General features: G+C 56.8%; 4 protein-coding genes across 4 annotated transcripts; all 4 read left to right on the top strand.

Moving 5' to 3' along the window:
- The first annotated feature begins 129 nt into the window (after positions 1 to 129).
- On the top strand, positions 130 to 1,337 carry L226DRAFT_95439 (uncharacterized protein). Its single transcript, XM_067687372.1, has 4 exons — positions 130 to 602; positions 659 to 804; positions 870 to 1,139; positions 1,200 to 1,337. Exons 1-3 carry the CDS (start codon positions 374 to 376, stop codon positions 1,020 to 1,022), a joined length of 528 nt encoding a protein of 175 aa, XP_067534267.1. The 5' UTR covers positions 130 to 373; the 3' UTR covers positions 1,023 to 1,139; positions 1,200 to 1,337.
- A 1,225-nt stretch (positions 1,338 to 2,562) lies between these two features.
- L226DRAFT_95441 (uncharacterized protein) lies at positions 2,563 to 6,282 on the top strand. Its single transcript, XM_067687373.1, has 14 exons — positions 2,563 to 2,743; positions 2,802 to 3,001; positions 3,053 to 3,161; positions 3,213 to 3,588; positions 3,644 to 3,753; positions 3,818 to 3,855; positions 3,918 to 4,058; positions 4,261 to 5,147; positions 5,197 to 5,319; positions 5,373 to 5,452; positions 5,508 to 5,665; positions 5,724 to 5,990; positions 6,045 to 6,075; positions 6,133 to 6,282. Exons 1-14 carry the CDS (start codon positions 2,696 to 2,698, stop codon positions 6,169 to 6,171), a joined length of 2,607 nt encoding a protein of 868 aa, XP_067534266.1. The 5' UTR covers positions 2,563 to 2,695; the 3' UTR covers positions 6,172 to 6,282.
- A 4,682-nt stretch (positions 6,283 to 10,964) lies between these two features.
- Positions 10,965 to 12,428, top strand: L226DRAFT_465023 (concanavalin A-like lectin/glucanase; the record flags this gene model as incomplete). Its single annotated transcript, XM_067675896.1, has 4 exons — positions 10,965 to 11,203; positions 11,350 to 11,772; positions 11,841 to 12,250; positions 12,316 to 12,428. The coding sequence occupies 4 exons, from the start codon at positions 10,965 to 10,967 to the stop codon at positions 12,426 to 12,428; spliced, it is 1,185 nt and encodes a 394-aa protein (XP_067534265.1).
- A 453-nt stretch (positions 12,429 to 12,881) lies between these two features.
- Positions 12,882 to 14,665, top strand: L226DRAFT_613841 (uncharacterized protein). The gene is made up of 5 exons (XM_067686552.1): positions 12,882 to 13,296; positions 13,349 to 13,470; positions 13,520 to 13,708; positions 13,762 to 13,932; positions 13,990 to 14,665. The coding sequence occupies exons 1-5, from the start codon at positions 12,969 to 12,971 to the stop codon at positions 14,314 to 14,316; spliced, it is 1,137 nt and encodes a 378-aa protein (XP_067534264.1). The 5' UTR covers positions 12,882 to 12,968; the 3' UTR covers positions 14,317 to 14,665.
- Positions 14,666 to 14,854: the final 189 nt, after the last annotated feature.

Here is a 14,854-nt window from a genome sequence, read left to right as displayed (position 1 = left end):
TGACTGAGACGATGAAAATGGAAGAGTTGTATGAGCGCCCGTGATGTCTTTCGGAGTTGTCAATGGTTGTAACTCCGCTGATCCATCTTCAGACGCCGATATCGTCAGTACTTGCTGAGAATGCCTCTTGCCCCGACTCGTATCAGACTCGACACCGTTCTGCATCCCCAGAGAACTCGAAGCTCACTATTCTTATCTTTGTCTGACGGATTGCGTCGTCGCTAGCGAAGTGCAACGCATGCACTTCAAAGGCTTCGACATGGCGTTCCACGTACCTGCAGGGGCGTGAGCGACACCGGGTGGTATGTCGCGCCGGTATCGGACGCCTTCCTGACGAGGACACAGTGCCTCATGCTGCTCTATCTCCGACGCGATGGATTTTTTGGCCATCGATAGGAGGTATATGCGTCTAGGCTGTTCGTGTCCGTCGTCTCCGGGAGTGCTCATGTCCACGCTATCACCCCTCAGGTACTCCGCGTCAAACCTCAACTCATTCTCATGCTCGCACAACCCGGTTGCCGAATACTGTGCGAACCGGCATCCGGAGGCAGTCGGCGTCCTCTTCCCACTCACCGGAATCCGGACTATGTCCGCCTGGCTTGGTGCGTCGCGAAGAAAATATTCCACAGTAGTTTCTGGATTAACTGCAGGATGATAGAGAACTATGTAGTATGCTGCCTCCTGATTCAATCCTCCTGCGAAAGGAACGGATCGAGAGCGAAGGACGGACGGCGCAAGCATGCTAGCCCTTGCATCACTGACAATCGGCAATACCGGATGGAAAGGAAACTCTCCAACGACAGGGTATGGGTTGGTTTTCCTGAATGTGGATGCGATTCACTCACATAGCGGCGTATCAACCGCTAAAGCCGCCTCGGCGAAGTCCACGGACAAGTCCGGCCTCTTCAGGGTGTAACTTTGCCCTCTTGAACTCCATCAAGGCTGCGTATGTCTCTTTAGGGATCACACTCACGTCATGTGGACGGATTGGATTGCACCATGTTATTCGTGCGATGAGCTGACCACTTCACTGACTGTGCCCCATGTGAGTGTCTACGGGATCATGAAACGAGACTCTTTGGGTATATGCTACCGCTAGCGATCGACGTGGTCTGCTCCCCATCCTCGGATGCGCGATGGTACGTGGCAATCACAAAGCGGGCGATCCCGGACGCACTGACAAACCTTGTCACCTCCAGACCTAGCACCTGACGTCCATTCCCTGTGCTCATTCAACTATACCTCCCTCGATCCCAACTGCCTCCATCGCCTGACGCCTTATAGGATGATTGTGGCTTGCAACGAGGTGAAGCGCACCGGCGCCGCTCGAGGTCTATGGCCAACAGACGCGGTGAGCAATCTATGACAACCTCGAGTTTCTTCTGCGCCGTTCTCGACCGCGGCGACGGCGTACAAGACCATAGAAGCCCGCTCCTCTCGGATAGATTCGCTGTGGTTCGAGACCGCCTTCCGAGCTATCCGCCTTGATATCCTTCTGTCCGAAGGTCTTGTGTCCTCCGCTGCCCCATAATCACCGGTGGAGTCATATGGCAGGCGCTGCCAGTGGCGATGACTCTGACGTCCTGTCATGGTTATGCTTTGGCTTCTATGTCCGTCCGGTCGTGTCGAGGCAGGGAACCAAGGTCTCCAGCCATGGATGGCAGTGGTATGGTCTGAGCACGAGCGCGAGCGGTGAGCGCATGATAGTGGACGTCCGTCAAGTGCTAGGACCGTTTGCTGATCTACAACTATCATTCAGGAACGCGGATATGGTCCATTAATGCAGCGAACACCGTATGCGAGCAGCGGTTCCTCCTGCATCTTCGGTCGCAGGCGCCTGGACTCCGGCCGAGAAGTGGTATTACCTCCATATCGTGGGAACCGGAAGCGAATGCCGGATAAGTAGATGTGGATCACCAACTCTACCCCAGCCTGCGTGAGTATCGCGGTCTTTATCTGCCAAGTGTGCAAAGAACCCGTATACGACGGAGGGCTCGCCCATCTGCGCGGAACTCGTCCCTGTGCGGCCGTTTATCAATAGACGGCTCTGCACGTTGACTTGTTCGCATTCTGGATTGACACGCTCGTTGTAATTGCAGAATCAGGGCAGCTCAAAGTCCTCTGATGCAGGGACTGACAGCACATTGGCTTCTTCGATCTCAGCACCCGCCGCAACCGCCCAGGGCACCTTGAGCCAGCGTTCCCAGCCAGTTCCAAGCACGCCATCTATCGACGCCTCGACATCGGAGAGAAGGCGTAGGCGGCGCTTCGAGCACCTCGATGCCTCGTTCCCGAATTGCCACATCCAACCGAGCGTGGATGCGGACGCCCGGGGCCATTTTCGGTGCGCACGGATACGCCCTGGATGGAGATTTGGCAGGTTTCTCCAGATGCACTCCTGTCAGGCCCCGACCAGCTTCATGGCGCATGCACGGCCTTTCGAATATTCGCTCTCTCCCCGGAACAAATCAGAATGCGTGGCGGCGGCGGCGAGAGGAACTCGCTGTTCAGATTTCGGATCCGGCCTGCCAGGGCTCAGCTGCTTGTCGCTTGCCATTCAGTGTTCTCCAAGTCTTCCTCCGTTATAAGGCAGACATCAGGGCGCATTCGCCCCTCGCCCGTCGCTCTGCCTCGAGCCAGGTCCCCCGAAATCGTACTCTCCTTCTAATCCCTCCCCACTGTCCTTCCTCTCGCCATGGACTACGATGCGTACGACGCCCTCCTCCATCACATCTTCAGGCAGGTACGTGGCGTCTGTTTCCGCCTTCTCTTCTCCATGCTGACCGAGCATACATCTGAAGACCCAGGGCGACGCATGGTTCAAGCCCTCGGAGGAGAACGTCCATGCCGGGGTTTGCCTCCGGGTTGACAGCCACAACTTCCGTGTGTTCCCATACGAGAACGAGTACTTGGAACCATTCGAGGCGGCCATACGTGTCCTCAACCCCGTCGTCGCGGTCAAGATTCGCAGCGCAGCTATCCATGCCGCCCTGTCTAATCTGTACGCACTCCTGCCACATCCTCCTGTCAACCCACTGAGGGATACATACAGGAAGGATGATGCCGACTGCATCTATGTCGACAATGACACCCGCATCCAGATAGTGGAGAACATGGCCTTCCTCCCTCGAGCCGACAAGGAGCAATGTGCTGCGTTCGTGGTACGTCCTCGCTAGTGCGAAGCGCTGTCCAAGTCCTCACGTCCTGTCCAGCGAGACGAGCGCGTGATGGTGGTGTGGACGTACGACCTTGACAGCATTATCCCCACGTGCCGCGACTTTGAGGAGAAGCTGATCAAGTTGGTATGGAACCGGCGCTCGGCATTTGCGTCCCTGGATAGCTCGGCTGCCCCATCAACGACAGCGTCCGACGTCAACCTCACCGAGAAGTCGCGCGCCGCGGTCACCGAGAAGGAGGCGATCGTGCTTGCCCCGAAGGATTCCAAGACCAAGAAGCGCGGCTTCAATATCTTCGGGTACTGGAAAACCAATGTGACCGACCTCGAGAAGACCGCAGAGGGCCCCTCCGCGAGGCCGGTGCGCATGTTCGCCCCCGTCTACAGTGGTCTCGGCGCTGCGCTCTCGCTCTGTAAGTTTCTGACCATGCCACATATGGGTGCGCGCACTCACACTGCGTAATTCAGTCTTCTGTGGCAGCGGAGTCAGTGTGCTGTTGGAAGAAGCGCTTCTAGACGGACAATGGTCCCGATTCGCCCTCCTTGTCACCATGCCCTTCTTGTTCTGCGTCTCGCTGGTGAGTGTGGCTCTTGGCAGGGACTGGCAACGGAAACATGTGCTGACGGCTCCCCCTCCTACAGTTCTTCTCCCTGATGATCGTCACCAACATCGTCTACGTGTATGTCCCGCGGGTGCGGCCTCATTGTGCAAACGCCCTTGCTAACGCCGCGTTGTTCCCAGGATCGGTCCGGTCGCGCAGTTCCACCAGAATTCCAAGTACTATTCCGCCATTCCGCCCGCGCCGAACAAGCTGGTGGACGAGAACCTGCCGCACATGACGATAGAGATGCCGGTCTACAAGGAGAGCCTCAAGGAGACAATGTGAGTACATCAAGTTCCGCTCCTCGTATAGTATCCGCGGATCGCGACCCAGCGCCCAACCGCACGGGTCGATCCTCCGCATGCGCCCCGGCCGTGACCATGGGAAATGCGTCCCCACGTGCGGGTCCCCGCGATCGAATAGGCTTTTGACTTGCGATACCCCGCAATCTGGTCTTTGAGCTAACTCGTCGTGGCTTCACAGCGCGCCCTCGGTCTACTCGCTGAAGAAGGCGATTCAGACGTACGCCAGGCAGGGCGGCACGTCCTCGATCCTGGTCCACGACGATGGTCTCCAGCTCATCGGGGAGGAGGAGCGGCAGGAGCGCATCGCGTTCTACGCGGACCACAACATCGGCTGGGTCGCGCGTCCGCCGCACAGCAGCGCGCCCGACGGGTACAAGCGTGCGGGTCGCTTCAAGAAGGCGTCGAACATGAACTACGGGCTCGCGCTCTCGCTCAAGATGGAGAAACACATCATGGAGCTCGAGGCTGCTGCCGCCGCGACGGACGGGAGCGACGAGGGCATCGAGGAGCGCGCGCTCGAGATGGCGATCGAGGAGGTGTACCAGGAGAGCGGGTGCAAGTGGCGTCCGTGGGCGTGCAACGCCAAGTCCCTCCGCGTGGGCGAGATCATCCTCATCGTCGACTCGGACACGATTGTCCCGGAGGACTGTCTGCGCGATGCGGCGCGTGAGCTCGCAGAGTGTCCCGAGATTGCGATCATCCAGCATGAATCCGACGTCATGCAGGTCGCGAACCACTACTTCGAAAACGGGATCACTCACTTCACGCGCCGCATCAATCGGTGCATCTCTATGTGTTGCGCGAACGGCGAGGTCGCGCCCTTTGTCGGACATAACGCATTCCTTCGTTGGTCGGCACTTCAGGACGCTGCGTTCATCGACGAGGCGGATGGGAAGAAGAAGATCTGGTCGGAGTCGAATGTCTCTGAAGACTTCGATATGGCGCTCCGTTTGATGCTTCGCGGCTATGTCATCCGCTGGTCGACGTACTCCAACCGTGGCTTCAAGGAGGGTGTCTCCCTCACCTGCGACGATGAGCTCAACCGTTGGCAAAAATACGCATATGGTACGTGAGCCTACGAACGTTGCTGTACATACGCTGACTTCTGGCGAAGGCTGCAATGAGCTCATCTTCAACCCCATGATCCAGTGGTGGTACAAGGGCCCTATCACCAAGCAGCTTCGCACCTTCATGTGGTCAAAGGCCCCGGTTCACTACAAGATTGGTATGATGTCTTGTGAGTCCTCAGCACTCGTGTCGCATAGATAGATTCTCATATCATTCATCCAGACATGTTCTCGTACTACGCGCTGTCAGGAGCATTTGTCCTTTCTGCCATGAATTACTTCCTTCTTGGCTGGAACCTCCCGGTGCGTCGCGACCTAAGACGTCTGTCACGGACTCTATCTAACCATCACGTTCCAGGTCGACGGCTACTACGAGCACAGTTTCGAGATCTGGTTGGCGTGCACAGTCGTCTTCCCAGGCGCCGGAAACCTCGGCTTCACCATGCTCGAGTACCGCCTTGGCTCGCGGTCGATCTTGGACGCTGTCACCGAGAACCTGACATGGATCCCCTTCTTGTCAGTTCGTCTGTTGCCTCGCGTCGCACACTTGACTGACCGTCTGTCCCGTTTACAGCTTCTTCTTCTTCGGCGGTATCAGCATCCATCTCTCACAGGCACTGCTTGCGCACATGTTCAGCTACGACATCACCTGGGGCGCGACGAAGAAGGAGGTCGAGCGGTCCAACTTCTGGCAAGAAGTGCCGAAGATCATCAAGCGGTTCCGCGTCGCATTCATCATCTCGTTCATCATGGTCTTCGTCATGATCATCCTCACCACGTCCGTCGTGCCCATCGGCTGGCGTATCTTCAGCTGGGACTGGGCTGTCATTGTTCCTCTTGCGTACGTCTTGTCTTGTTCAATTCAGTGGCATCGTGCTGACTCTGGCTATCACAGAATCGTTGTCGGCTGTCACATTCTCTATCCCGTGCGTATCTCTCCCCTGTGTCTGCAACCCCCCGTCTGACGTGCGGCCATCCAACAGGTTCTGCTCAACCCTTGGTTGATGATTTTCTCTTATTGATTGGTTTTCTCGGTGGTTTCTATAGACGCTCCCTCTGACTGGACCGCTCCCTGCCTTTCCGCGCACGACACCCTGTACCTATACTTCACGGACTTCCTCATATATATAGATCACCACTGGAGTCGTTAATACTGTTCATCACTGTCTTTTATGTACCACACCCGTCTTTATTTGTGGGCTGAGGGTGTACTCGGGTCGTCACTATTCTCGGTGTACTATCTCTATGACTGTTTCGTATGGAATTTAGAGTACAAGCAAGCTGCGTCGGCCCAGGTTCGAACCGAGGTCCTTAGCCTTATTAGGTTGCGCAAGGCACTCGAAGCGCACGCGGAACCTCTGACAATATCTTGTCTCGCCCCGTCGTCGTCCTGCCTAGCCTCAGGGTAGAACTGTCCTACTTCAAGCTTTCTTCCTTCGAAACACATCTGCGAAACCTGTTGTTCTCAGAATGTGGCCGGCGCAGCGATATGTAAGCCTTTTTTTCACCTTGAAAGTCACCCTCAGGAAGATCCAACCACCATCTCACCACTCCCTTTTAGTTGTCGCATTTCGTGCAAATGTCATACACGTGCTATTTGTGCTTCTATTCTACGCTCGAGAGCTCGCCTAGCTACCGATGCGCGTAGGTCTGAGACCCTGACCAGGTCACCGCCGCTCGAGTCGCAGCGCTATGTGAGTAGTTCATGCTTCGTATTAGTTGCAACAGAGTCAAGCGCATATACGTGCTTGTCTCAGGTCAAACCTTACCTGACCAGTTGGGCAGTACCCGACTGATCACCGGAATGGTTTCTGTCCGCGATTCAGTGTCCCAAATCCGAGTCGCATATGCCACAAGCTGCAGGGCAGTCAAAGCCACTCAACGACCGTCTGGCTATAGTTCTGCCATTACGATATACGCAACGGTGGCGTGCCATGGCGGGCACCGAGCCCGACCACCCGTGAACATGCAGTGCCACCAATCCGACTACGCGCGGAAGTTCTCTCATCCTGCTGTTATCCTGCGGCGTCATTTTGCAGCCAGTGCCTGTCGAGGATCAATGTATGCGGTTAGCATGCTCTGTCAACGCTCACGGACAACGAGGCAACCCCGTGTACGAGCACACGGGCGTGGGCGTTGACACGAGCATGAGCGTCGAGTCGGATTCGCCTCACTCGAGCAACGGACAAATTCCTTATCCTGTTGATGTTGCCGTGCAGCCGCCCCTCGAGGGCCGTCCCGTCCCGTCGGCGACTCCGCACTTTTGGATACACCTTCGGATGTCGTTATGAGCCCTGGGTCCTGTGTCTCGGGCGGAGCGCGGTCGAGGGAGATCGACGGAGATTGAGTGGCAGGGCCGTCCGGATGGCCCACGGCGGGCGGTCCGCCTTCTGCGCAGCACGAAGGCACATACTCATATTCGAATGCTGGCGTCCGGTTTTGCACTACTTCAGCCTCAGGCTGAGCTGTTTGATATTGTTGGGTGGTGTAACGGGCGGGTCACGGAGTGACCGCGTTACAGTTTCCGAGACACCAAGACCGGCCTAGTCCACCGTGAGGTTGAGGAAAGGGTAATAACACACGGATAATGGGACGGATAGTCCAACGGTTGCGCGTGGTGCAATTCCCGCGCGTTCCATTTTCCCGTGGTTGTTACAGGTGGTACCAGGAACGCGACGACTTGCATGCTGTTGTTCGGTTTCTCTAACTCTGTGCGGCGTAGTGTGAGGACTGTTTGCTGATATGTTGAACATTCAGGTCCCGGTGGTGTCCCAGTCGTGCCGAGAATGTCGGGAACGTGGGCAGCATGCGTATCTTGACACTCATTTGTCAATCTTCGAAGCGTCTGCGTCTGCGCGCGGCGCATGCCCTGCGAACTACCTGAAAATGCTCCCGACGGCGAGTCTATCGTGATATTCTCTATCGTCTGTTGTTCAGTGTTTGACATCATCATTCAGGCTTCGACAAATCTTCGCTGGTCTGCCAATGCCGCCGCGGCCTCCACTCGCCTATGTAGTGGGCTCCTAGAGCATCCCGTGTGTGCGATGTTCAGGGTGAGAGATAAGTCTTGGGTGGGATGTTAGGTGACTGTACGTCTCCGGTGAAAGAACAGAACATGCAACCGCGCAACCACGGGCCGTGATGGACCGCGCTTCGAAATTCGAATGGCTCGACGCCCGTCGTCGTCGCACCTCCAAGTCCCCTGCGACTCCGCCACACTTCGACAACTCCCTGGACAACCTGCAGGGAACAGCAGTTGCATCTCCAGGGGCGACGCAAGCCGAGCACATTTCGTCATGGATACCGCGCGGGTTGAGGGTATCTCTGCATGACGGTACGTTGGAAGCCGCTGCCTTATCGCCATGTTCCTCACTGGCCATCTGTTGTCATTCAGGCTAGGACTCGGTTCTTGCTTTATCACCGGACGTGCGGTCTGCGGCGATGCGCCCGACGTTGACGGCCGCTGGGACGCGCCGCGGGAGCCTGCGTGTTTCATCATCAAACGTTCTTCAATGCTCTCTGGCAAGGACCCTGGATACAAGCCGGACATGCACTCGACGTGGCGTCTCACCCGCGCATGCCTTGTCTTCTCTAGACGCAAGCTATGTACGATGTGCGACAGGATACGCCGAACCATCTGTAGTGTCCGGCAACTCGATCGTCCCGGATGTCCTATCAAACCGCTCGAGTGACTCCCTACGCAGGAGTAACAACGCCCGAGCCTCGAGCCCTTCATTTCCAAAGACCCAAGATCATACCCTGTTGCGTCCGCAACCCAAGCAACCGGAGAAGCTGCGGGCCATCGTGATGATCCTGCCTCGGCATCCGTATCAACATCACGTTCGCCGCGGGCTGTAGACGCAAGGACGCAGCATGAGATCATGAGAGCCCGCGGACACGAGCGGGTGCGTTCAAACACCACGGATGGGCGCAAAGTGCTCAGGCTCCGTTGGATAGCAGTCGCGACAGGACGGGATGATTGGAGTTGCTGGCGGCGGCGGTGGCGTGCCCGGTGGCGTTTGCGTTCCCGGTCGAAGGCATTGTACCTGCGCGCTCGATACGGGTGAGCTTTCTGAACTTTCTCGACCACGACGCTGGCTTTAGTCGATGCCGGCGGACCAAGGAGACCGCCCAAGCTATTCGAAAGCTTGCATAGATGAACGAACTATGCCGGCTCAGGAGGCAATGGTGTCACTTTCATCGCAGAGGTCTGGGCTTGTGGTTCAATACTCAGGTACACCAACATTGCCCTGGCCTGACCGTAGTGAGTACATCCTTTTCCCGTTCCGATGCGACCTGTTGCTCAGAATTGCAGTCCAGGTCGTGCTTCACGATTGTCTAACGTGGGTGACGACATAGATAGATCATGACGAACACCATGCCCCCTGGACTGGCGGGACAAGAACCTTCGAGATTACACCCGTGAGCGTCGCTGAATTCGCTATTCTACGCTCCTCGCGGTCCATGATGTGTCAACGCTTCTGGAGGACATAGTTGCCAGGTCGATATCCTTTACGGGACCGCCCCGAGCGTCCGCGTTTCTCAAGCGAGTCATGGAAGCTCATGCCTTCAACATGTGTGACGTAGGCTGCAACTCTCTTGCTACGTATGCCACCTGGACCGCGGGCTCTCTCCTGGGTTAGAGAAGAGCCCAGTTTGAGCAGTAAGGCGTTCTATGTGTTCACATACTCACACGGACTTCGAGCAGGAGTAAACTTTGGCCGATAGCAGCGGGACGATCTCAACGTCAGCGGATTTGTCTCTTCCGCTGAGAGGTTCGAGTTCCCCCGGCCAACCTCTTCTCGTGCGCGTAGCGCCTCTTCCATTGAATATGGCCTCTTGTCACCGCCAGCTATATCACATTCTCAAGCGCTCCGACTACACGGTGCGTCCGGGGGATTGCGGAAAACCAGGGATGGGAGATTGTTGCAACTGCCGCCACAATAGACGAGGCGATGAAATTCCAGAAGGCCTGTTCAGAGTTCGATGGCCGTTCGAACGCTACCGGTATCTGACGGATCTGTGCAGTTATCAAGGGCATGAGGTGAGCTCGAAATACGCAGCCCGTTACCATATGCTGATAGATGACGATGGGGCGTGAGGCGGCGCCTAGCTTGTAGCGCGGTCGAGATCTCGAGACGCCGTCAATATACGTGGTCTGTCCCGAGCTCGCTCGAGTCGTTAGACGTCCCTGGAAGCATGATTGAACCCTATCTCGTTGCAGACAGCCCTGCCGAATCGCGACCTGCGCATCCGCCGCCACTGAAAAGTGGGCGGTGCGCTCTCAATCGCCCTCGCAGCGAGCTATATTCCTGCGCTTCAGTCGTCCTAGGATCCCCAGCCCGCCCTCCTTGCAATGTCTGCGCCCAAGGCCAAGAGCTCGTCCTCGTCCTCTTCCGGCTCCTCGTCATCGTCACCACGCCCCTCGACATCGATCGAGAACTCGAGCGATGTTCACCAGACTGGCTTCTTCATACCCAACTCGCCCGACAGTCCGGATGAGGTTGCGCGGGACCCATTCAGTACACCCAGCGCGTCTGTCCCGTCCTCCCCGAAACCTGCTAGCGTCGTGAGCTTCAGCGGGCTCGCCGACAAGCCTCTCAACAGACGGTATGACAGCCGTGTCTCTGTGCAGTCAGCACTACGGAAGTCGACGACGGACGTTGAGGGACTCGCGGCTTCGTCTAGTGCGCGGTCCCCCGCACGCAGCTCGTTCATGCCCCCACGCCCCATGCGTCCCACTCTTGCACCCAGCTCGAAGGCCACCTCACGCATGTCCACGATGTCTCGCGCACGCAAGCCGATGCGCTCGACTATGCTGACAGGTGCCATCGAGAAGCCCTGGATGACGGAGAAGGACAGGATGGCCACGCTCTCATACTGGGTCGTGTACTTGATCGCGTTCCTTGGCGTCGCCGGTGGTGCCATCCGCTGCTACTTCACATGGAAGACCACTCTTCACCTCGGGAATCTCTGCCTGGTCATGGAGGACAACTTCGACACCTTCGACACGAAGAACACCTGGACACACGAGGTCAGCATGAGCGGGTTCGGGTGAGTGCTGCCTTTCCTTCTCTGGTGCCGTATAAGCTCGGACCAGTCGATCGGATTGGCGAGGCGCTGACTCCTTCTCGTTGCATTTCATTTCAATTGACTTCGCATCTGGACGCGTTGACGCGTTGACGTCTGGCGCCCCGCAGCAACCAGGAGTTCGAGATGGCGACCGACTCGGCCAACAACTCCTACGTGCGCGACGGGCGACTCTACATCGTCCCCACACTCACGTCAGATGTCATCGGGACCGACGCCGTGCGCGGCGATCCTCCATTCACATACAACATCACCGGCTGTACGGACGCGAACGCGACCAACTGCGGCGCGGTATCGAACATCTCCAGCAAGGCGGTCATCCCTCCCGTCATGAGTGCGCGGATTCACACACGCGGCCACTACTCCATCCAGTACGGGCGAGTGGAGATCAGCGCCAAGCTGCCGCGAGGAGATTGGCTGTGGCCTGCGTTGTGGATGCTCCCCGTCAGCGACTCGAAGTACGGCCCATGGCCACGGTCTGGGGAGATCGATATCATGGAGTCCCGCGGGAACGGCCCAGAGTACAAGGCGCAGTACGTCTTCCCACATTGCGTCCGAATAGCTCACACTGGACGCCGTTCTAACCTTGCGGGCGCCACAGGGGTGTGGACTATGTGCGGGGTTCGCTGAACTGGGGCCCGTTCTCGTGGCTGAACGGCGTGAGCAAGACGTTCGGGTGGTGGACGAACCGGCGGAAGACGTTCGCGGACGACTTCCACACGTACGTGCTCGAGTGGAACGAGGAGTTCATGCGCATCTACGTCGACTCGCGCCTCACGTACATGATGTACCTCCGCTTCAACGAACCGTTCTTCAAGCGCGGCGGCTTCCCGTCCGTCGTCGCAAACGGCTCGGACTACATCGCGCTGACAGATCCGTGGTCGAACGGCACGAAGAACGTCGCGCCGTTTGACCAGCCATTCTATCTCATCATGAACGTCGCTGTCGGTGGCACGAACGGGTGGTTCCCGGATGGCGTTGGCGACAAACCTTGGCTGGATGGGTCACTCTGTGCGTTCTATCCACGCTCCATTTGCTGCATCGTTCCTGACTTCTCTGACTTCTTCCCCGCGCAGCTGCTATGAGCGACTTCGCGTACGAGCAATCTCAATGGGCTCCTACATGGCCCGAGAACCCCGAGGACCGAGCGCTCGTCGTCGACTCTGTCAAGATGTGGCAACTGTGCTGATTGGTTGTGGTTTGACGTGTGCATTCCCTTCCCATTCTTTCTTCGTCGTTAATTCATCATGGACTTGATCCGACCTCAGCATTGGCTAGACTAGGCACTGGTATCTATTCTCAACGCTCCGGTGGTATAGGTATCGATGGCTTCTGACACGAAAACTCTCATGTAATGGGCTGACGAGCGCAATGTATATATGAGCAGGGAGAGCTGGGTGTCAGCGGAGCAGCCTTGACCGAGTTGATGCGGCGCTTAGCTCGGAGAGGTGGGGGAGGACGCATTCGAAGTGGATATATACTGTACGTCTCACGAAGACTGCACCTGTATACACATTGAGGTCATCTCTCAGGCGGTCATACCCTCTATCAGCACTCGTTCATGCGCTGCAGACAAAATCGAGAGGAGAGCAGAGGATGAGGGAGAGGAGGAAGAGTCGACTCGGAGGATAGGGGCCGGAACACTCCAGCCACAGCGGAGTCAGAAAATAAACGTATTAACCCCAAACTCGAGGCCACTCGACCGTCCTGCGCTCATTGTGTCCTCATCATGTCGCTAGCGAGCAGATTTCCTGCTCAGTCTCTGCCAGAAAACCCGTACTTGGCTCAGGACGAAATCCATACTGCCTATGCCCACTGTCTAGGACTCGAAAGCCTACCGGGATGGAACTTCTCTGGTGGCCTGCAGGATGCTTCGTTCAATGTTTTGCAGGACATGGCTCCGACTGTCTCCGCACGTGTCCTTGGTCACGGCCTGCGTCTTGCTCCTGACGACGCCGCCCGTAACGTCTTGGCGCGAGACATACTGGCTTGTCAAGAGGATCAGGAGTTGTTGGCAGGGCTTGCCCATCTGTATGTATTCGGGCTTATACGAGTCTGTACGTGCAACTACGCGCTCTACTTTCTTTCTTATGGCTCATCTTTCTACAGTCTACAATCCCAACGGTCCCACGCCCGCGGCAACGCCATCCTCGACTCCTCCGGAGACTGCGGCGCAAGAACCGCCCCTATCCATCCCGTCGTCCAGCAGTCCTGCTGTATTGCGCGATCTGGTGAGCCTCTTTATCTGATGTTGGACGCGTATGTCTTATCCTGGTGTAGCTTATGCTCCGTGATGGGTATCGATGTGCCTTCACTGGCAGCCTTTCCCTTGAGGAGTTCTTGCAAAACGGCTCCGATTACGATCCGTCTGCGCCTCTTGCTCTGGACCAGGACCTCAATGTCGCGCATATAATCAGCCACCCTCTGTCAGAAACCACCTCTGCCATCACCCCAGCTGTTCGGGCCAAGGTGTGTATGTTATTAATTGTTCTATGACCTTGAGCTGAATCATCCCTTCTCAGTTCGAATGGGCTACAACGTTAGGGGCTATTGTGGAGCATTTTGGAGGGCTTACTGCTCACTGTGATATGCTCGGCGAGGGAAACCTTCACAGTCCCAAGAACTCCTTCATATCGACCCATCGCCCGCACCTCGCCTTCGACATGCTTGACTTATACCTTCTGCCAGCCAAGGTATGTCATTGTCTCTCGATCGCTTGCACGGACTATGACTGAATATGAATCATTTAGAACGCACAACAGGAGGTCATACCCGATACCTACGAAGCGATATACGCTTACGGCCCGGCACTTGCAAGTCGACTAAGACTAGACCTGCAGTCTCAGGTTGTCTTCAGAAGTTACTCCGTGGACGGCGAGGTAATACCCGCCCCGGATCCCAAGATCATCGCCCTGCATGCAGCTTGTGCGCAGATCGCGCACATGTCCGGGGTAGCGGAATGCCTTGGGGAGCTCTATCGGGGTATGGACGCCATTGCGGTGATGACGCACCCGAAGGCTCCGTATGAGCTGAGCCGTGCTCTGAAGACATTGCAGATTGTCTCGGCTATGACATAGAGTCCCTTGGGTTCAGAGAAGAGGGCATCCTCAACGCTCCCAGTATCCCCCCAGCCGTACTCGGAGAGCTCCAGCCTGAGCTGTCCCATCGGGTCCCTTGCAACCAGGTTTTCGTTCGTAGCGCCAAGGTCCTCATCATGGAGGTCCCTGCTCGTTTCTGGTGACTCCTCTATATGTTGGCATGCCCCGACTGAGCAGTTGCGTCAGATGCCGAGTCTCGGATGCGACGCTCAAGTTAGTGGATGCGGGCGTTCGTTGTCAGCTAGCCGAATCATATATGTAGCACGCTCAGACGGCCTTCTTGTGTCATCGTATAGTCATGTCTGTGCGCAGGCACTTCTTTGATGGAACAGCCATCCATACGCAGAAAGACGGTCCACCGGAGTCAGTTGCCGACGCGTCTGTATGCCAGGGAGCGGAGTAAGTAGTGTTCATAGGATGAACGGCGCGAAGCATACCTGGCCGCCATATGTGCTCGCAAGATTGAAGCGTTGCGTTTCGGAGGGGCAAATCTCGGACTCGCTTTCTTTGTACGCTT

The sequence above is a fragment of the Lentinus tigrinus genome, assembly GCF_003813185.1.
Source record: "Lentinus tigrinus ALCF2SS1-7 unplaced genomic scaffold L226scaffold_16, whole genome shotgun sequence".
Classification (NCBI taxonomy): domain Eukaryota; kingdom Fungi; phylum Basidiomycota; class Agaricomycetes; order Polyporales; family Polyporaceae; genus Lentinus; species Lentinus tigrinus.
This window is presented reverse-complemented; position numbering and strand designations above follow the sequence as displayed.

Coding starts and splice junctions, on each gene's coding strand:
- L226DRAFT_95439 (XM_067687372.1), top strand. CDS start 374: ATGGATTTTTTGGCCATCGATAGGAGGTATATGCGTCTAGGCTGTTCG. Junction 603..658: donor GACTATGTCCGCCTGGCTTG/GTGCGTCGCGAA, acceptor GCAGGATGATAG/AGAACTATGTAGTATGCTGC. Junction 805..869: donor GGAAACTCTCCAACGACAGG/GTATGGGTTGGT, acceptor CAACCGCTAAAG/CCGCCTCGGCGAAGTCCACG.
- L226DRAFT_613841 (XM_067686552.1), top strand. CDS start 12,969: ATGTCGCTAGCGAGCAGATTTCCTGCTCAGTCTCTGCCAGAAAACCCG. Junction 13,471..13,519: donor CTGCTGTATTGCGCGATCTG/GTGAGCCTCTTT, acceptor ATCCTGGTGTAG/CTTATGCTCCGTGATGGGTA. Junction 13,709..13,761: donor CCCCAGCTGTTCGGGCCAAG/GTGTGTATGTTA, acceptor ATCCCTTCTCAG/TTCGAATGGGCTACAACGTT.
- L226DRAFT_95441 (XM_067687373.1), top strand. CDS start 2,696: ATGGACTACGATGCGTACGACGCCCTCCTCCATCACATCTTCAGGCAG. Junction 5,320..5,372: donor CAAGATTGGTATGATGTCTT/GTGAGTCCTCAG, acceptor TCATTCATCCAG/ACATGTTCTCGTACTACGCG. Junction 5,991..6,044: donor GCTGTCATTGTTCCTCTTGC/GTACGTCTTGTC, acceptor TGGCTATCACAG/AATCGTTGTCGGCTGTCACA.